The sequence below is a fragment of the Geotrypetes seraphini genome, chromosome 7 (assembly GCF_902459505.1).
Source record: "Geotrypetes seraphini chromosome 7, aGeoSer1.1, whole genome shotgun sequence".
Taxonomy (NCBI): domain Eukaryota; kingdom Metazoa; phylum Chordata; class Amphibia; order Gymnophiona; family Dermophiidae; genus Geotrypetes; species Geotrypetes seraphini.
This window is the reverse complement of record NC_047090.1, coordinates 54,645,327-54,666,668: the sequence shown is the minus strand read 5'-3', so window position 1 is coordinate 54,666,668 and position 21,342 is coordinate 54,645,327. Positions and strand designations below refer to the sequence as shown.

General features: G+C 44.8%; 1 protein-coding gene across 1 annotated transcript in view; it reads left to right on the top strand.

The window, feature by feature from the left end:
* Positions 1 to 21,342, top strand: part of DNM1L (dynamin 1 like) — a 245,696-nt gene that overhangs the window by 86,687 nt on the left and 137,667 nt on the right. Inside the window, exon 5 of the mRNA XM_033953060.1 lies at positions 21,212 to 21,298. Coding sequence (XP_033808951.1) covers positions 21,212 to 21,298 — 87 coding nt within the window. The remainder of the gene's footprint in view (positions 1 to 21,211; positions 21,299 to 21,342) is intronic.

Genomic DNA, 21,342 nt, shown 5'->3' with positions numbered 1-21,342 from the left:
GAGCTGGTATTCAATTATCTTCCCCAATATGTATAGATGGAATCCAAGTTAACCTGGTCACTTCAGTTAAAATATTAGGCATATTAATTGACAATAAACTAAATTTTCATGACCAAATCGGCTCAGTGGTAAAGAACTGCTTTAACCAAATTACGAATGATCAGATCTTCAGCGAATTTCCTTGAACCAGCTTCCATGAATATACTGATTCATTCACTTGTCATTTCAAAAATAGACTACTACAATTCATTATATAGAGGGATAATGCAAAAAGAAATCAAGCGTCTTCAATTGATTCAAAATGTTGCTATTAAAATCATTCCAAAGTCCAAAAAATATGATCACGTTACCCCCCTTTAAAAGCTGCGCATTGAATAACTTATAAAATTGCTTTATTAACTTTCAAAACTCTTGTCATCAAATGTTCTGAGTTGCATTGACAAACTTCTTATTCCACATGTTAAACCGAGACTACTTGGATCTATAAATCAGCATTTACTATATGTTCCTCATTGAAGAATATTAATACAAGACGTACTACAATATTTTTGGTAACTGCCCCCTCAATATGGAATTCTCTACCCTTTTTTTTTTTTTTTTTTTTAAGAGAAGGAAAAAATTTAAATAAATTTAAAGGGACATTGTAATCCTTTCTTTTCAAAGATGCATTTGAACAATAATCATTTTCATATCTAGTCTCCTTTCTGACATCCGTTATTGTCTCTGAAATACTATTCCTTTTGAAGAGATTGATTAAAATCTTATAACCTATCCTCTTGTTTTACCCTTTCCATGTTCTTTCCTATAATTTTGTAGTTCTACCCCTTTTCCTTCTGTATTTGTGAGTCTATTCCCGTCCATTTTGTATTTAAATTACATCCCTTTTTTATGTACAACGCTTAGAATTTGTGATAGGTATTTTATCAAAATTTTTTATAAACTTGAAACTTGATACTCTTCTGAAGTCTAAGAAGTTATCAACGGTGTCAGCTTACACTTTGAGCATGAAAGGCCTTCCAACATTGGTGTGCCCAGGACCAGGTGGACCCTTATTGAGCTCTGATCTTGCTAATACTTGATTTTATTCAGGCTGAATTGGGTAAAGGCCTCTCTGTGTCTCCTCTTCGGGTCCAAGTGACCGGGCTCTCCTGTTTTAGATCCCGGGAGCATTGGTCTTCCTTGGCTTCTCATCCTGATGTCGCTAGATTCTTGAGGGGGGCTCTTCGTGTCCGACCACCGGTCAAGCATCCTTTCCCTTCCTGGGACCTTAACTTGGTGTTGTCTAGCCTTACCAAGGCTCCTTTTGAGCCTCTACTCTCTTGGACTTGATGCTCAATACTGTTTTTTCTGGTCTCCATTACTTTGGCGCATCGTGTGTCAGAACAGCAGTCTTTGTCTTGCAGGGACGCTTGCCTCCATATTTCAGAGGCAGAGGTTTCCCTTTGGATAGTTCTTTCCTTCTGCCAAAGGTAGTTTCGGCTTTCCATGTCAGTCAGGAAGTATGTTTGCCTGCCTTTCGACCAACAGGTTCAAGTCAAAGAACCGCCTGTTGAAGAAGCTGGATGTGTACAGAGTTCTTCTGTGTTATTTGGAGGTCACCAAAGAGTTTAATTTCTGACCATTTGTTTGTGCTGACTCATTCAGTTAAGTGGGGCGCTGCCGCTTCCAAGGCTTCAATTTCCAGATAGAGGTCTGTAGGGCCATTTCGTCAGCCTACATTTTTTCAAGGAAATAGTCTCTTGTTTCCATTAGGGTGCATTCTTCCAGGAGTGTGGCTTCTTAAGAACATAAGAATAGCCTTTCTGGGTCAGACCAATGGTCCATCAAGTCCAATAACCCATTCTCATGATGGCCTATCCAGATCCCTAGTACCTGGCCAAAACCCAAGGAGTAGCAACATTCCACGCTACTGATCCAGGGCAAGCAGTGGCTTCCCCCATGTCTTTCTCAATAACAGACTATGGACTTTTCCTCCAGGAAATTGTCCAAAACTTTCTTAAAACCAGCTATGCTATCTGCTCTTACCACAACCTCTGGCAATGCGTTCCAGAGCTTAACTATTCTCTGAGTGAAAAAATATTTCCTCCTATTGGTTTTAAAAGTATTTCCCTGTAACTTTGAGTGTCCCCTAGTCTTTGTAATTTTTGATGGAGTGAAAAATTGATCCACTTGTACCCGTTCTACTCCACTCAGGATTCTGTAGACTTCAATCATATCTCCCCTCAGCCGTCTCTTTTCCAAGCTAAAGAGTCCTAACCTTTTTAGTCTGGCCTCATACGAGAGGAGTTCCATCCCCTTTATCATCTTGGTCGTTCTTCTTTGAACCTTTTCTAGTGCCGCTCTGTCTTTCTTGAGATGATGAGACCAGAATTGGCCCAGGTGCTTAAGGCCCCTCCTATGGGTGGGGTCTTAGGTGCCTGGGCAAACCAGGCCCTAGGCCTCTCCTTGGTGCATCCCACAATGCACCAGGAAGGGGCAGGCTCACCATTCAGAGGAAAGTGGGCCTGCCAGCCAGATGGAGGGAGGACACGTCCGGCCGGCCTTTGCACAAGGTTAGAGGAGGGGGGTATAGGGAAGTTCCGGGGGGTGGGGATGGAGTCTGGGAGGGTAGGTGCGCAGTTTGGCAGAGGTTCTGGGTATGTTGTGTCCGGCAGGAGGGATCGGGCACCCTCCTGTTGATCACGCAGTGGGGTTGTATCCGGCAGGAGGGCTCGCGCGCCCTCCTACCAAAGATCACGCGGGTGATTGGGGGGTTGTCTCTCCTGCCGGGGAAGATTTGGAGTGGTTACGAGGGATCGCAGCAAGAGAGATTGGGCATCTCTCCTGCGGCAATTGCTATGAGTGTGTGGGGATGGGTTGCCTGGGCCGCTGAGCTGATCACGGCAGCTGCGATCAGCTCAGTGGCCCGATTCGAAACTTGGTCTAAGTCAAAACGTATAAGTTCCGTCTGGCAACCTGTCAAAGTGTTTTGGTTATGGCTGCTGGATGACTTAAGTCTAGGTTAGCCCACCTCCCGCCCTATCCACGGCTCCAAAAATGCCCCTTTTAGCTCTAGGCGTACAGAGGCAGGATAAACTAGATATGTTTAAAGTTTTGATTATCGGTACTTTTGACGATCTGTCTTTTTGATCATCCCAGTACTGACTTGGGCCGCTTTATGGACTTTTTAAAATTATTTTTATTATGAGCCCCATAGTGTGTTTATGAATTGATATATGATGGACTGTGAATAAAAGACTCATATGGGAAGGAGATAGAGGGATGGGGCTTCTAATATTGTGTTTGATGTGAATTGTTTGTAATATTTAAAATGATTCAAATGACGTTTTATAAATGATTAAATGATTTGAAAGTATTTGTAAAGTAATAGCTTCTTTAATATTAAGACAGTTAATATGCATGAGATAACATTTGCATGCATTATCTCCATTGTGTGCAAATCTGTCTTGTATATTATGGGTATCCTGAAAACCTGACAGGTTAAGTGTGTTCCAAGAGCTGGGTTGAGAATCATTGCTTATATCACAATTCTTCAACTGCTGGTCTGCGGACCGGTGTCGGTCCGCAGAAAATTTCTGCCGGTCTGCGCAGGACCGGCGAGATCAAGTCAGCAGTTAAATTTCCTGCCGACTGCGGTTCCTGTGACTAATGTTCCTCCCAGCCTCAGGCGATCAAGACAGGCTGCCGACGTTGGGGCCTTCCCTCTCTGAGTCTTGCCTGTTCGGAAACAGGAAGTTGAAACAAAAGAAACAAAATAGGTGGGACTCAGAGAGTGAAGGTCACAACGTCGGCAGCCTGTCTTGATCGCCGCCCCTGCCGAGTTGCTGAAGAGGGCCGCGGGGAAGTTGCGAGTAGAACGGAGAGAGCTGCAGATTCAGGTGCAGGTGGAGGGAGATGGTCAGTGTGTGCGAGCAAGATCCTGGGGAGCCTTCACAGTGACTGTCTCCCCTCCCACCAGCTCTCCTACTTGCCAGGGCAGTGCTTTACCGGCAACTTCCTGCAGGCAAGTACTGAGAGCTGCTGGAAGGGGAGGAAGCCACTGTAGGAGGCTGGGTAGCTGCTGGATAAAGGGAGAGCTGTTACTGGACTTGAAGGGAGTTAGAAGGAGAGATGCTGCTGGGAGGGGAGGAGGGAAAGGGATGGGAAGATAATTAATGTTGGATAGAGGGAGGAGGGAAGGGAGAAGGAGAGATGCTGCTGGAAGGGGAGGAGGGAAAGGGATGGGAAGAGAGTTAAGGTTGGAATGAGGGAGGAGGGAAGGGAGAAGAAGGAGAGATGCTGCTGGGAGGGGAGGAGGGAAAGGGATGGGAAGAGAGTTAATGTTGGATAGAGGAAGGAGGGAAGGGAGAAGGAAAAAAAGGAAGGAGGGAAGGGAGAAAGAAAAAAGGAAGGAAACAGCTGGCTGGGAGATTACAGGAGGGGAAAGGGGTCAGGGTGGAATGGAGAGATCAGATGAGGGAAAGGGGAGAGAGAGGAATGAGAAAGTAGAGAGACATTGATGCTGGAAAGGGGGTCAGCAGAGAAATGAGAGAGGGATAAAGATGCTAGATCTGGTGTAGGAGAGATATAAAAATGAAGAAGGCAGTGAAGCTGGAATGAATGATGTAAAAAGGAGAGAGGAGGAACAGGCTGGATGGACAGGGAAGAGGGGCATAGAAAGAAGTCAGATACATATGGAAGGGGGAGAGGGCAGACATTGGATGGAACGCACAGATGCTGGAAGGAAAAGTGAAAAGAAGATGAAAGCAGAAACCAGAGACAACAAAAGGTAGAAAAAAAATAATTTTATTTCTATTTTGTCATTAGAATATATCAGATTTGAAATATATATCCTGCTAGAGACAACTGGGGACTGCAGTATTCTATTAGCATGATATTTCTATGTAGCATTCTATAATAACTTGGCTTGTTCAGTTTTCTTGATAGTAGAGGGGATATATGTGAAGGGAAGGGGAGACAGGGGTTTTGTTGGTCCGTGCTCTGTATATTTGTATTTATAAAATCACAATTGTTCAGAATATTGTTTCTTTTTATACTTTAATAAAATACGTTCAATATAAAATCATAATTGCGGCTTGTGCAGATGGGATCAGATGGTTTGCGAGGACTGAGCTCGCGGAGATGGGGCGTAAACAGGGTTTTTAAATTTTAGTCCTAGTAGTTTACCGGTCCACAAAATAATTATTTTATTTCTGCCGGTCCACGGGTGTAAAAAGGTTGAAGAACACTGGCTTATATGATACCTATATTACTCTTTTTTTAAATTTAGACACATTTTTTAGTGATGGAGATAATTAAGATTAAATGAGTCAAATTAATCTGTTAAGTTTGGTGGCAGAGGTATATGAACCTATAGCAGCAATTGAGCCTTTGTTTTGATTTGAACTTGTCTGCTGAACACTATTACTAATTTTGAAATTATGGCGCTCTTTGATGCATTTAGGGGTGAAGTTATCAAGGTATGGTAAAAGGCAGGGTTTTACCCCTCATTGAATAACAATGGGAATCATTAACCTGCAATGCACCACAGGTGTTTGATTCCAGTGGTAAATACTAGGCTAAATCTTAAAAGGGCCAGCATTCAAATGTAATGTGACTGGCCACAGTGCTCCCTCCTAAGATACCCCAGTTAAGTTCTCCTCTCTGTCAAGCTCTCCCCAGATACTTTTTCCCCAGCTGTAACTTCCCCCTATCCTGTGAATGCTCCTCTTTCAAACAGGCCCCCATTCACCCACTGTTGGTGATGGTGGAGGGAATTACAGTTGGGAAAAGGTGCTTAGGGGCTTGTCTGAGAGGCTCTTCGGGATGGGGGAGCTCTGTGGCTACTCAAATTGCATCTGAGTGCTTACCCCTTCAAGAAACAGGCAGCATTAAGTTGTGGCCTGATGACCTGACCGCTAGGATGGTAAAAGCTATGCCAAGCCTTGTGATGTACACCCAGTGCACCTAAGCTTGCGGTGTGTAATTTACATAGTAATGAGCTGCTTTACGTGCACTGGGACAAGACAACCTGCATTAGTGCCTTTATGCAGGTTATTGCCTTAAACTACATAAATTTGTATTTTAAAGGTTTTGTGAGAAATGAAATAAGAAATAACATAATACTTACTAATAAACCTGTGACAACAAATGAATAATGTTAATTGTTGCAGGGTGTAATAGCCTATCAAGCCCAGTAGAAGGAATTTGTCTTAATACTGTTTGTATATAGCAGTAAGAAGTGTTGCTGAATCAGGAAAGGGGAGGGGGCATTCCTGGGATAGTTCTTGTAACTATGAACACAATGTCTATAGCGAACATAAAATCTGATGTCTCAGCATAATTAACCAAAAGGGCTTTTGTTTGAGTGACCAATCTAAGGACGTAGCATGAGGGGTGAGCATGTGAGGGGGAGGAGTAAGTAAATGGGATCAGAGGTCTGAAGAATAAGAGTAACGGGAGAAATAAATGGGGCGGAGAGAAAGGAAGAAGCAAAGAAAGTACTTGATAGGTTGTGAACTGCTGTTGCTCTATCCAATGAGCAAGAAGGCAGGAGGGACAAAGAAATTTTGAACTAACTATATAACGAATGGATATACTGAACTCTGTATGCCTACTTTGTCATTCTTATGCAATTGGACACCCTTTCTGGCCAGGAAGAAAATAAAAGATATTCTGCTTTACCACGAGACTTTCTGGAGTTTCTTTGTGAGCTGTGTCTTCGTTCCATACAGTTTGGGGGCTCGTCCGGGATGACGTCATCATTGGCCGGGACCGGCGGCATCGAGTGGTGGGAAGATGGGTCCTGCGGTTCCCGACAGGGGTCCCACAATGTACTGACAAACATCCTGAGACCTGTTTGAAAGAAAGGCTCGGGTAAAGCAGAAGGAGAGAAGTAGGCATGCATAACCAACGAGGCAACTCCATGCGCACGGACCAAGGTAAGAAGTTTTGGGCTATATAGTATTACCTTGGTGGTTGGGGGACATTCTGTAAGCAACTTGCAAGTGTGTGAGTGAGGCATGCCTATGGCACAAATAGAGTTGGAGTCCCGATTTTTGTTTCTGTTGTCCCACGAGGGGTGTGGCAAGAGATTTATGAAGCGAAAGGACACTCTGTGTGATTGAGGTGTCTCAAGGGAACAAAATAGGAGCTAAGGCTAGCAGAAGTGAGGAGGGGGATGGTAGAGACCCTGGAAGCATTCCTCCAGAAAGCCTCTTAGGGGAAGATGCTGAAGATATGTCCTCTACTAAAGGAAAAAACAAGAAACAGATGATCCCTTATTGCTGTTTCGTTTGGACCAAAGAGTATTAAACCTCTGGCAATCTTCTGTCCAAAGTATAGTGTGGAGGAAGATTGGCTTTGTGAAATTCTAAATTCTTATGTAAATCGCAATAAGCTGTATTCACAGGAAGAAGCAGAGTATGTTTCCTGTTGGATAGGGGGGGTGGGGTGAAATTCTTCCCTATTCAAATGAAGGAAAAAGAAAGTGAACAGGCAGAGACAGAAGCCTGTCTCTGGGATCCTCTGCAACATTTACCCCCTCCGTATAATCTCCATGGGAGTTTGGGAGAGCAGGAAGCACAGGGGATGGAAGATATCCCACAGTATATTGAAAAACCCAGTGGCTCCTTGCACGGGTCCAGAGGAGAAGGTGGAGTTGCCTCCCAGATTAAGAAAGGAACTACAGCAGTGCCAAGCAAACCTGGCTAATTACCCTATGGCATCAGGAGTGCTCCCTCAAAAAAAGAGGAGGGAGCAGTACAGAGTTACCCGCTGAGAGAAGTTCCAATAGGAGACCGAAGAGTAGGATATATAAGCTCTCTGTTAACTAGTATGGAGGTGTAGAATTTTAAGAAGGCAATTAAATCTTTAATTGAGGATCCCATTCGGTTAGTTTGATCAGTTCTTAGGACCCAATTTTTATACCTGGCATGAAATGATGTCTCTTGGGTATCTTGTTTAGTGGGGAGGAGCAAGGAATGATTAGGAGAGCGGCTCTGATACAGTGGCAGAATAATCATTCTGTGGGACAAGGAGGACCCACAGGAGAAGAAAAATTTCCTAACGTAGATTCCAATTGGAGTAATCAAAATGCAGCCTATAGGGCCAATATGAAAGATTTAAGAGACTTCATAATTGCAAGAATTAAGGAGGCAGTACCTAAATCCCAAAATTTTACTAAGGCATTCGAGGTACAGCAAAAAAAAGAAGAGGCTCTATCAGCCTTTTTACAGAGGCTACAGGAACAAATGAGAAAATAATTCAGGCATGAATCCAGATGACCCAGTAACTCAGGGTTTACTAAAAGTACACTAGGAAAAAGGTGCATAAATTAGAGGGGTGAAGTGAGAAAACATTAGAAGAGTTAGTGAGGGAGGCACAGAGGGCATTTGTAAAAAGAGAGGAATAGAATCAAAGACAGAAGGTGAAATTAATGATTTTTGCAGTAGATGAGGTGATTAAAAAGAGAGGTGAAGTGGTAAATAAGAGTGAAGAAGGAGGGTAGAGCAGAGGTAGAAGGAGGGGAAGATGGAGGTCTAGGGGAGACAGTGCAGGCAGAGAATATAGTCAGAGGCAGTTATGGGGGCCACCTCGGGACACAACATCCATGGAGTGCTATTATTCTGGCAAGCCTGGACTCTTTAAAGGAGAATGCCAGACCTAAAGAGGGAAGAGTCATCCCTTTTATGGCATTTGAAGATGATGACTATGGGAGTCAGAGGTTTCTAAAGTCTCAATGGTAGCCCTTGGGGCCCTATGATGAGGAGATAGTTTTCCAAGTTGACACGGGACAGCTAGGACATCAGTGAATTTCATTCCACAAGGGATGACACTATCTGGGCAAAAATTAACGGTGTTGGGGGTAAAGGGGGAAGGATTTTCGTTCCCCATCATTCAAGTAGTCACACTTAAGCTAGGATCAGAAGAGGTAATTGGAGACCTCTTGTACATTTCTGAGGCCGGGGCTAATCTGTTATGCAAAGACTCCATCATACAATTAGGTTTGAAGATAAATACAAAGAATGCTCAGATGGTGATAACTATGGTAGCCCTGACACCACAGGAGGAGGAGCAGATTGATCCGATTGTGTGGGTCAAGGAAGGGAATAGGGGTGGCCTGCAAAATTTTCCCTTGAAAATTAAATTAATGAAGGGTGATGAGGTGGTCTGTCAAAGTCAATATCCCATTTCGTTGGAAGACTGGAGAGCCTCCAACCAGTGATTGAGGGTCTGATTATGGATGGACTCTTAGAACTTTGTATGTCACCTTTTAATATACCTGTCTTACCCATTAGAAAGGCAGATGGGTCCTACTGCCTAGTTCAGGATCTAAGGATTTGAACCGTGTGGTACAGGTCTGGCCGGCATCCTGTTGTCACCAATCCATACACATTACTGAGCAAAATTCCACATGAACATGGGTCGATTAGTGTAGTGGATCTGAAAAATGCTTTATCCCAGGACAAGCAGGCAGGTTATTCTCACATATAGGTGACGTCATCAGCGGAGCCCGGATGCAGAAGCTCACAAGCAGACTTGCTTGAAGAAAACTAGAAGTTTCGAGTCGACCGCACCGCGCATGCGCAAGTGCCTTCCTGCCCAGCATAGGGCGCGTCTCCTCAGTTCTCAGTTTTCCACGGAGCCGAGAAGTCCGTCTTTGACTCTCTGCATTTAACTTTGTTACTCTGAACTGCGGTTTGTATTTTTTTCTTCACGAATCGCTGTTCTTACTTTATTTCTTTTATTTATAGTTTAAAAAAAAAAAAAAATTTTCAATCTTCCGTCCAACTGCCGGCGGCCGTTTTTCGTTCTATGTCCCGGCCAGTAATGGGCTTCAAGAAGTGTAGCCAGTGCCAGCGTGCGGTTTCCCTTACGGACCCACACCAACGGTGCCTCAAGTGCCTTGGGTCGGATCATCAACTGAAGTCGTGCGAAGGAGAAAAAAGAGGTGGCTGACAGACTAAAATATGTTCTTCTCGTCGGTCTTTACAAGAGAAGACACATCTAACATGCCGGAACCGGAAAAAATCTTCAAGGGGGATCAAGAGGGAAAATTATCATGCATGGAGGTAAGCCTTGAAGACGTACTCAAGCAGATAGATAGATTAAAAACTGACAAATCTCTGGGCCCAGACAGAATCCACCCGATAATACTGAAAGAGCTCAGAGATGAAACAACGGAGTTACTAAGGCAGATTTGTAACCTATCCTTGAGAACAGGGGTAATCCCGGAGGACTGGAGAATAGCAAATGTTACACCTATCTTCAAAAAAGGATCGAGAGGCGACCCAGGGAACTACAGACCGGTGAACTTAACCTCAGTTCCGGGGAAGATGGCCAAATCATTGATCAAGGAAAGTATCAATGAGCATTTAGAAAAAAATAATCTGATGAGAACAAGCCAGCATGGTTTCTGTAAAGGAAGATCATGCCAAACAAATCTACTTCATTTCTTTGAGGGGATAAGCGAACAATTGGACAAGGGTGACCCCATAGATATCATATATCTGGATTTCCAAAAAGCCTTCGACAAGGTACCTCATGAGCGCCTACTAAAAAAACTGGAGCCACGGGGTGGTAGGGGACATGCACAGATGGATCAGAAATTGACTGGGGGACAGGAAACAGAGGGTAGGAGTAAAGGGACACTACTCTGACTGGAAAGGGGTCACAAGTGGTGTCCCACAGAGGTCAGTGTTGGGACCGCTGCTGTTCAATATTTTCATAAATGACCTGGAAACAGGGACGAAGTGTGAAGTTATAAAATTTGCAGATGACACAAAACTCTCCAATAGGGTCAGAACTGTTGAGGAATGCAAAGATCTACAAAGAGACCTGAACAAACTGAGCGAGTGGGCAGAAAGATGGCAGATGAGCTTCAATGTAGAGAAATGTAAAGTCTTGCATATAGGGAAAGAGAACCCGATGTACAGCTATACGATGGGAGGGAGAGTACTGGGGGAAGGCAACCTAGAAAAAGACTTGGGGGTACTGGTGGATAAAACAATGAAGCCCGCGGCGCAATGTGCAGCGGCCTCAAAGAAAACGAACAGAATGTTGGGCATTATCAAAAAGGGTATCACTACTAGAACGAAGGAAGTCATCCTACCACTCTATCAAGCGATGGTGTGCCCGCATCTGGAGTACTGCGTCCAATACTGGTCTCCGTACCTTAAGAATGATATGGTGATACTCGAGAGGGTCCAGAGAAGAGCGACTAGAATGATAAAGGGCATGGAAAACCTTCCGTATGCTGAAAGGCTGGAGAAGCTGGGGCTCTTTACCCTGGAAAAGCGGAGACTTAGAGGGGACATGATAGAGACTTATAAAATCATGAAAGGCATAGAGAAGGTGGAGAGAGACAGATTCTTCAGACTAGTGGGAACAACAAAAACAAGAGGGCATTCAGAAAAATTGAAAGGAGACAGCTTCAAAACAAATGCTAGGAAGTTCTTCACTCAGAGGGTGGTGGACACCTGGAATGTGCTCCCAGAAGAGGTGATAGGACAGAGTACAGTATTGGGTTTCAAATAGGGATTGGATGACTTCCTGAAGGTGAAGGGTATTGAAGGATACAGATAGAGGGTAACTATACAGGACACTAAATGAATGAGGAATACATGATTTAGGTAAAAGATCACTTATAGGTCATGGACCTGGGGGACTGCCGCGGGAGCGGACTGCTGGGCATGATGGACCCCTGGTCTGACCCGGCAGAGGCAATGCTTATGTTCTTATGTTCTTACTCTTCAACCTCGAGCCCTTAAATGTCGTCGTCTTTTGGTGGAGAAGCTTTTTGGGATGGATTCTTCCTCCGATCCCTCGACTTCGAAGGCGACCTCGGCCTTACCTTCGACCGAGAGTTCTACTGCTTCCACCTCGAGCCTCATCAGACCTTCGTCGTTTGCAGCGACTCTCTCTTCGACGACATCTGCTGTATCTTCCCCTGTTGACTCAGGTCAGATAGCTCAGCAGAAAGTTCCAGCGGTGTTGCTTAAAGTGCCTAAGACTTCCAAGTCGAAGCACATTTACACTGCCTCGGTGGAACCTCCAGCAAAAGCAGGTGGTCCGGTTTCAGACGTGGATCCATCCTAGCTGGCTTCTTTCCAGACCATGTTGGAGAAGCAATTCATTCAGTTCCTTACTAATATGGGACCGAAGCTTCTTCCTCTCATCTAGCCTGGGCATTCTGCAGACTCCCGCGAGGTCGAGTCACTTTCTTTGTCTCAGTCTGAGCTTGCACACTCATTGCAGGGAGCAGAGTCTCTGCGAGTGTCTGGTCTGGCATCTAAGCACATGAAGCAAGGAGCAGAATCTTTGCAAGTGCCTCGGCAGGAATCCTATATACAAGGAGCAGAGTCTTTGGGAGTGCATCGAGCTTCCTCCATCAAGCCTCTGGAGCTTCGATCTACAGCCTCCAGTCCTATCCATTCTTTGGTGCTGCTTCTGTCTCTGAGGCGAAGTCTCCTCGATCTTTGAGATCTGCTTCCAAGCACCGTTCTCACCGACGATCGAGGCCTTCATTGAGGCATAGTTCTTCTAAAGAATGTCCCTCTTCCACTAAGCCTCGATCTACTCCTGCTTTGACTAGACCGCCGACTTCTCGATCGAGATCCCCACTTCCACACCTAGAGGATACAGCGGTTTTGATTGCTTCGTCCAAGTCTCCATATTCTTTTGATGCCTTTTTTCCTGCCGAAGCTTCATCTTCGACCCAGGCTGCTTCGATTTCCTCGAGTCCTTCTCGAGGCAAAGAATTGGCAGATGAGCTATCTTTCTCATCTTTTCTTCGTCAGATGGCTGTTGACTTGAATCTTCAATTAGATGCTGGTTCCAAATACTCTAAGGAGTACCTCGTAGTCATGCATCTACCTCAACCTCCGGCAGAGTCACTTAAGCTTCCTCTTCACAAGCTTTTGTCTCAGACTTTTGCCAGATGCCTGGAGACCCCTTATACCATACCAGCTGTTCCAGGCAAATTGGACTCTAGGTATATAACTGTACATCGCAAAGGGTTTGACAACTCAAGTTTATCTTATCAATCCGTGCTTGTGGAGTCCTCCTTAAAGAGGTCCCATTCTTCCAAGGTTTATGTCAACGTTCCTCCTGGAAGGGAAGGGAAAACTATGGACAAATTCAGACGTTGCATTTATCAAAATTCTATGATGTCCTCTAGAGTCCTCAATTATAATTTTCATTTTATTACTTATTTTGAGTTCCTCATAACTGTTTTACCTAAATTTCTGAGTTATTTGGATACTCAAAAACACTTTGAATTTCAAGAAGTCATTACTTCTTTATCACAACTCAGATTGCATCTCCTTCAGTCGTCTTATGAAGCCTTAGAGTTGTCTGCCCAGGCAGCTGCTTGCTCTGTAGCCATGTGTCGCCTTGCCATTGACATGGACCCTAATCTTCAGGACGGCTTGGCCAATATTCCTTGTGCAGGCAATGACTCTTTGATGAATCTATCAAGGCAACCACCAAGAAATTGTCTGAACATGAAAAATCCTTTGCTTCTATTGTCAGACTTAAGCCAAAGCCAGCTCCTGCCAAAACTACACGTCCTCCTCCTATATATCAGAGGCGTTTTGCTCCAAGGACAGCTCCTTACAATCGCCCTCCTCCTAAGAAACAGCAGCCTCAGAAACAACAAAAATCTCAACCTTCTGCTGCACCTAAGGCTACTCAGCCTTTTTGACTGTTTAAAACAGAGCATAACCTCCACCGTTCTGAGTCTGACTTCTTTTCCCCCTATAGGAGGTCGTCTCCATCATTTTTACCACTGATGGACAACAATTACATTAGACCTCTGGGTGCTGACCATCATCAAGGAAGGATATTCTCTTCATTTCACTCAAGTTCCTTCAGACCTTCCTCCAAGAGAGTATCCTTCCATTCCATCCCAGACCGCCCTTCTTCAGGAAGCTCAAGCTTTGCTTCGTCTCTATGCCATCGAACCAGTTCCTTTGGAACAGCAGAACAAGGGGCTTTACGCCCGTTACTTCCTTGTTCCGAAGAAGATGGGCGATCTGCGGCCCATTCTGGATCTCAGGGCTCTCAACCAATTTTTGGTCAAAGAAAAATTTTGCATGTTATCCCTGGCATCCCTTTATCCCCTTCTCGAGCAGAATGACTGGTTATGCTCTCTGGATCTCAAGGAGGCCTACACTCATATTCCCATTCATCCGGCCTCCAGTCAATACCTCAGATTTCGGGTGGAGAATCTGCATTTTCAATACAGAGTGCTGCCCTTCGGCCTGGCTTCATCTCCCAGGGTGTTCACCAAGTGCCTGGTAGTGGTAGCAGCAGCTCTATGGAACCATGGTCTTCAGGTATTTCCCTACCTTGACAACTGGCTCATCAAAGATTCAACATCTCAGGGGGTTATTGTAGCAACCCAACGGACTATGTGGTTCCTACAAAGTTTGAGATTCAAAATCAACTTTCCCAAATCACAACTTCAGCCCTCACAGAATCTACAATTCATCGGAGCTGTTCTGGATACTATCCAACTCAGAGCATTCTTTCCACAACAACGTCTGGAAGCTCTACTTCAACTCTGTCGTGCAGTGTCTTCCCGCTCTTCCATCTCAGCGACACACATGATGGTACTACTAGGTCACATGGCCTCCACAGCACACGTGACTCCTTTTGCCAGACTTCACCTCAGAATTCCTCAGTGGACTCTGGCTTCTCAATGGACGCAAGTTTGCGACCCGCTTTTTCAACACATCACAGTTATTCATTCTTTTAAGCAGTCTCTCCGTTGGTGGATGCTCTCTTCCAATCTCTCCAGAGGCTTGCTTTTTCAAACGCCCCCTCAAAAGGTCCTCACGACAGATTCTTCGACCTACGCTTGGGGCGCTCATCTCGATGGTCTCCGTACACAAGGCCACTGGACCAGTACGGATCATCAATGTCGCATAAATCTGTTGGAACTCAGAGCGATTTTCAAGGCTCTCAACGCTTTTCAACATCTTCTTCACGACCAAGTAGTCCTCATTCGGACGGACAACCAAGTCGCCATGTATTATGTCAACAAACAGGGAGGGACGGGATCTGCCTCCCTTTGTCAAGAAGCTCTGAAGGTTTGGGACTGGGCAATCCGCCACAACACCTTCCTCAAAGGTGTCTTCTTCCAAAGGGCAAAAAATTGCTTGGCGGAGAACTTGAGTCGTCTTCTGCAACCTCATGAATGGGCCCTCCATTCCTCACCTCTTCATCACATTTTTTCACAGTGGGGAATGCCTCAGATAGACCTCTTTGCAGCTCCCCACAACTACAAACTGCCTCAGTTCTACTCCAGGATATACTCTCCTCATCGCCTCGAGGCAGATGCCTTTCTTCTGGAATGGACGAATCTCTTTCTATATGCATTCCCTCTCATTCTCAAGACTCTAGTCAAGTTGAAGAACGATCTTGCCACCATGATCCTGATTGCTCCTTGGTGGCTGAGACAACCTTGGTACTCCCTTCTACTTCAACTCAGCAGCAGGGAGCCATACCTTCTACCAGTTTTTCCATCTCTGCTTACACAGAGTGAAGGATCTCTCCTTCCTCCCAACCTGTAGTCTCTACACCTGACAGCTTGGTACCTCTCAACATGACACCACTTTAATTTTCTCAATCTATAAGACATTTTAGAGGCTTCTAGAAAGCCTACCACTAGACAATGCTATCACCAAAAATGGACTAGATTTTCTATGTGGTGTTTTTCTCATGATAAGGAGCCTCAACATTCCTCCTTATCTTCTGTTTTGGATTACCTTTTGCACTTATCCACTTCTGGCCTCAAGTCTACATAGATCTGAGTCCATCTCAGTGCAATTGCGGCTTTCCATCAGCCTACTGAAGGGAAACCCCTCTCTGCTCATCCGGTGGTTTCCAGATTCATGATTTCAATGTCAAACCTCCTCTCAAACCGCCTCCTGTGGTTTGGGACCTCAATGTTGTCCTTGCTCAACTGATGAAGCCTCAATTTGAACCAATTGACAAGGCTCATCTGAAGTATCTCACTTGGAAAGTGGTGTTTCTCATTGCCCTCACTTCTGAGTTGCAAGCTTTAGTTGCTGATCCACCTTTCACGGTGTTTCATCATGACAAAGTGGTCCTTCAAACTCATCCTAAATTCCTCCCTAAAGTGGTATCGGAATTTCATCTCAACCAATCCATTTATCTTCCAGTGTTCTTTCCAAAGCCTCATTCTCATCCTGGAGAAATAGTTCTTCATACTCTGGACTGTAAACGTGCTTTGGCCTTCTATTTGGAACGCACCAAACCACACAGAACTGCTCCTCAACTTTTTGTCTCCTTCGATCCAAATAAGGTGGGACATCCTATCTCTAAGCGTACCATCTCCAACTGGATGGCTGCTTATATCTCATTCTGCCATGCCCAGGCTGTATTACCCCTACATAGCAGAGTCACAGCCCATAAAGTTAGAGCAATGGCAGCTTCAGTAGGTTTCCTCAGATCTACTCCTATTGAGGAAATTTGCAAGGTTGCTACTTGGTCTTCGGTTCATACTTTCACTTCTTACTATTGTCTGGATACTTTCTCCAGACGGGATGGACAGTTTGGCCAAACAATATTACAAAACTTATTCTCCTAAATTGCCAACACTCCCACCATCCCATTCTGGTTAGCTTGGAGGTTTACCCATATGTGAGAATAGCCTGCCTGCTTGTCCTGGGATAAAGCACAGTTACTTACCATAACAGGTGTTATCCAGGGACAGCAGGCAGCTATTCTCACAACCCACCCACCTCCCCTGGTTGGCTTCTCTGCTAGCTATCTGAACTGATGAGACGCGCCCTACGCTGGGCGGGAAGGCACTCGCACATGCCCGGTGCAGTCGACTCGAAACTTCTAGTTTTCTTCAATCAAGTCTGCTTGCGAGCTTCCGCATCCGGGCTCCGCTGATGACGTCACCCATATGTGAGAATAGCTTCCTGCTGTCCCTGGATAATACCTGTTACGGTAAGTAACTGTGCTTTTTGAGCGTGTCTATTAGATCCTGGTAGCCAGGATATGTTTGCCTTTGAGTCTACATACAGGGCGGAAACAACAATATTGATGGACTGTTACCCTAGGGTTTCAGAGTCCCCCAATTTATTTGGACAAGTACTTGAACAGATCTTAGAGAAATTCAAGGTGCCTGCAGGGAGTTACTTTACTTCAGTATATAGATGATTTTTTTTTTCCAAATGACATACAAAAGTGCACAGAATATATAATCAATTAATACAATAATCAGCAATTACATCCAAACAAATAATAATATAAAGTACATTTTCCCCCTCCCACCCTCCCTGGATGTGTGTGAAAATCAATTAGGAATCAAAGGCTTATTTGTTCAATCAATTTTTACAAATTCCGTTAATGGACCCCATTTTTTATAATGCCCCAGTTGGTCCGAATTCATTCTCTCGTATCTATAAAATTGACAGTTTCCCACCAAGAGTTGAAATTCAGTCTGTCCCAGTTTTTCCAATTTTTTGTTATCAAAAATTATAACAAAGTCTGTTCTTGCTTGCAGTAACTGGACTCTTAGTGTTATTTGGGACTTTATTAAAACCTATGTCATAAGACCACAGGTGTCGAAGTCTGTCCTCGAGGGCCGCAATCCAGTCGGGTTTTCAGGATTTCCCCAATGAATATGCATGAGATCTATTTGCATGCACTGCTTTCAGTGTATATTCATTGAGGAAATCCTGAAAATCCAACTGGATTGCGGCCCTCGAGGAGGGACTTTGACACCCCTGCATAAGACAGTGGAATCGAAGCTTCCAATATCATGTTGATTTTGTCCCAAATAGACTTCCAAAAATTAAGTATCAACGGACAATAGAATAGCAAGTGATCTAGTGTCCCTATATCAAGATTACAGTGCCAGCATCTATTAGATTTTGAACTGTCTAACTTTTGCAAACGAACAGGGGTTCAAAAAATTCTATACAACAGAAAAATCCAAGCATTTGTAGTTCACAGCTTTGCCCTTTGGGCTGGCTATGGCACCAAGGACATTGACCAAGGTGATGGTGGTAGTAGTTTACCTACACAGGATGGGCAAACAAGTCCTTCTGTACTTGGACGATTGGCTGGTCAGGGTCTGGTCTAAAGCCGAGGCCAGACTAGTGGTTCGCCATGCACTCCTAGTGTTGCAAGATCTTGGCTGGGTGGTCAACTTCTGGAAGAGCCACCTAGAGCCAACACAGAATCTGGGGGTCCAGTTCATGATGGGAGCAAACATAGTATTCCTCCCGGAAGCCCATAAGGAAAAGCTTATGCTTCAGTTACAGGAGTTTCAGAGCACTCCTGATGGCCTGGCAGTACTTACAGGTTCTGGGGTTCATGTTGCAACCATGAATGTGGTTCCTTGGGTGAGGGCACACTTATGCCTGCTCCAGAAGGTTCTCCTTTCCCAATGGTGCCCATAATGGGATTCTTTGCACCAGCAGCTTCCTTGGACGGTGGAGGCAGGTCACAGCCTGGTCTGGTGGTTACATCTTCTCTGTCCAGAGAAGTTCCCCTCCACATTTCATCATCAGTGCTTCTGATGATGGATGCCAGTCTCTGTGGCTGTGGTGTGCATTGTGAGGGGCATCCAATTCAAGGCCGTTAGTCCTTTTTCCAAAGGAGCTCTGGGCCATCTGGCTGGTGCTTCAGGAATTCAGGAGTGTACTGCAGAACAAGGCAGTTTGTCTTCTCGGACAACGCTATGCCAGTGTCCTATGTAAATCACCTAGGGGCACCAGGAGTTCCCCTCTGCACCTGGAAGCTCAAATGTTGTGTTACTGGGCAGAGGCCCCATCTGCAAGCATACTCCACAGCACATGTTTGAGTGGACAATGTGCAAGCGGATTTTCTCAGCTGCAGCACTTTGTATCCCAGGACTTTCCCAGGAAGCCATCTCCTGCATAGTGAATCGGTGGGGGCATCTGACCTTCAACCTGATGTCTTTGGCCACCAACATGAAAGCGGATTGATTTCTCAGTTGCAGACGAGAGCCTGGAAGCAAAGGTCTGGATACCCTGGTTCAGCCTTGGCCAAACGCAGGTTGTCTTTATTCTTTCCCTCTGTGGCCCATGATAGACCAAATTCTCTGCAGGATCATAATGCACCAGAGAAGGGTAATTCTGGTAGCGCCAGATTGACCCATGTGCCCGTATATGCAGATATAGTACATCTACAACAGGGTCAAAGTCTCAGACTTCCCTGTCATCCTCAGCTTCTCATGCAGGGCCCCATTGCCCTTCAGGATCCAGAGCGCTTTGGTCTTATGGCATGGCTTTTGAATGTGCAGTACTTACTTGTAAAGGCTATTCGGATGCAGTGGTTTCCACTATTCTGGGCTGTAAGAAAAAGTTGCCTGTACAGGATTACACAAAGGCATGGAAGTGTTTCCAAGTTTGGTGCACTCAAAAGAATGCAGACCCAGGCTCGGCCACAATCCTGGTGATACTCGCCTTTCTCCAAGAAGGACTAGAAAAGGGCCTAGTGGTTGGCTTCCTGAAAGTTTAGATAGTTGGGCTTTCCTGTTTTGGGCCCAAAGTCAACAGGAGCACCCTTGCTGTGCATCCTGATATCACCATATTTTTGAACAGAGCACTCCGGCTTTGCCCTCTGTCTTTTCCAACAATGAATCTTAATCTGGTTCTCCTGGCTCTAGCGAGCATGCCCTATGAACCTCTGGAACAAGCTTCCTTGATAGACCTTACCGTTAAGACGGTGTTTCCTTGATAGACCTTACCATTAAGACGGTGTTTTTGGTGGTGAATTTCTTCATGAGATGGTCAGAACTTCAGGAGACTTCGGAGTGTCGGAACTTCAGCAGACTTGAAAACCCCATCTTTTTGATATAACCTTCAATCCATAACCCTACTCATCTGTCCACCAAACCATCCAGCTGTTTAACTGTTCCCTTAACTGTATCCATGACATCCTGTTTGTCTTGTCTGTTTAGATTGTAAACTCTTTTGAGCAGGGACTGTCTTCTTTTTTGTGACTCTGTACTGCGCTGTGTGTGTCTGGTAGCGCTATAGAAATAATTAATAGTAGCATTCTGCAGAAATCCTTTCCTCTGGATTACAGATACAGCAATGACCTTGTGCATAGTTCCCTCTTTCGTACTGAAAGTGGTGTCTTATCTTCCACATCAACCAAGAGGTCCATTTGCCCGCCTTCACACCCTCCATCTTGAGGAAACAAGACATGATGTTGAAATTATTGGATGTGTGCAGACTCTTGCTGGAAGTCACAAATGAATTTAGGTTGTCAGAGCATCTGTTTGTGCTGGCGGGATCAGCCTATATGGGGTTGGCTGGCGTCGAAAGCCATCAATTCTAGGTGGATCTGAATGGCCATTTTGTCTGTCTCTATCGACTGTGGACAATATCCACCTGTTTCTGCGAAGGCACATTCCATGTGAAGCATTGCATCCTGTAGAGCTGCCACTTGGTCTTCTCTGTATGTGTTCACAAAGTTTTACAGAATAGATGTGGCAGTCAAACAGGATCCTGCATTTGGATTCTCGATTCTGTTGGCAGAATCATCTGTCCCACCCTACTCTTTGGGGACTGCTCTGTTATGTCCTGAAGATTCTGTCGTACTAGAATGAAAAATTTAAGTACTTACCTCAATAATCTTCTTTCTAGTACATATACACTCCATTCCTGAAGCCCACCCTGTCGCTGGTGAATTCGCCTGCTTCCTTCCTCCAGGAGACCTGAAATTCAATGGTCTTGCATTTTCGGTCTAGCTTTGAGAAGAATGAAGACATTGGCTACTGTGTTTAAGTAATTAGACAGTTCCTATGTAATGCTCCTACATTCTTAGTGCAGGTTGTTAATATGTTTTCATGATATGAGCAGAACAAACATGTTTTTGAGGAGAGCCCCCTTACCCCTACTTCTGTTTCCTCTACAGGACTAACTATCTGCTTTGATGCACACTGAGGAGTTGATGGACAGATATGCAAATGAAGTTTCTTATAAGAGTTCTAGCAGGAAGGGGTTGATCACCTAAAGGTTCAGGAATGGTGTGTATGTCTACTAGAAAGAAGATTATCGAGGTAAGTACCTAACCTTTCAATTTAGGAAGCTGTCTGATATATACAGTAGAAGATTGCTAGATTTTGGGTAGCCACTGGGTCCCCAGAGGCTATCTAGGGAGGATGGTCAGTCTGTTGTCTTGTATTCATGGCTCCTTGTTTGGTGTTTTCTAGGGGATAAGTCCAGAACCTATTCACCTCAAGATTTACTCACCTAATGTTGTGAACCTCACACTTGTGGATTTGCCAGGAATGACAAAGGTAAGGAAGAGCATCCTCCACTCCTGCTTTTAGGGTAATATTTG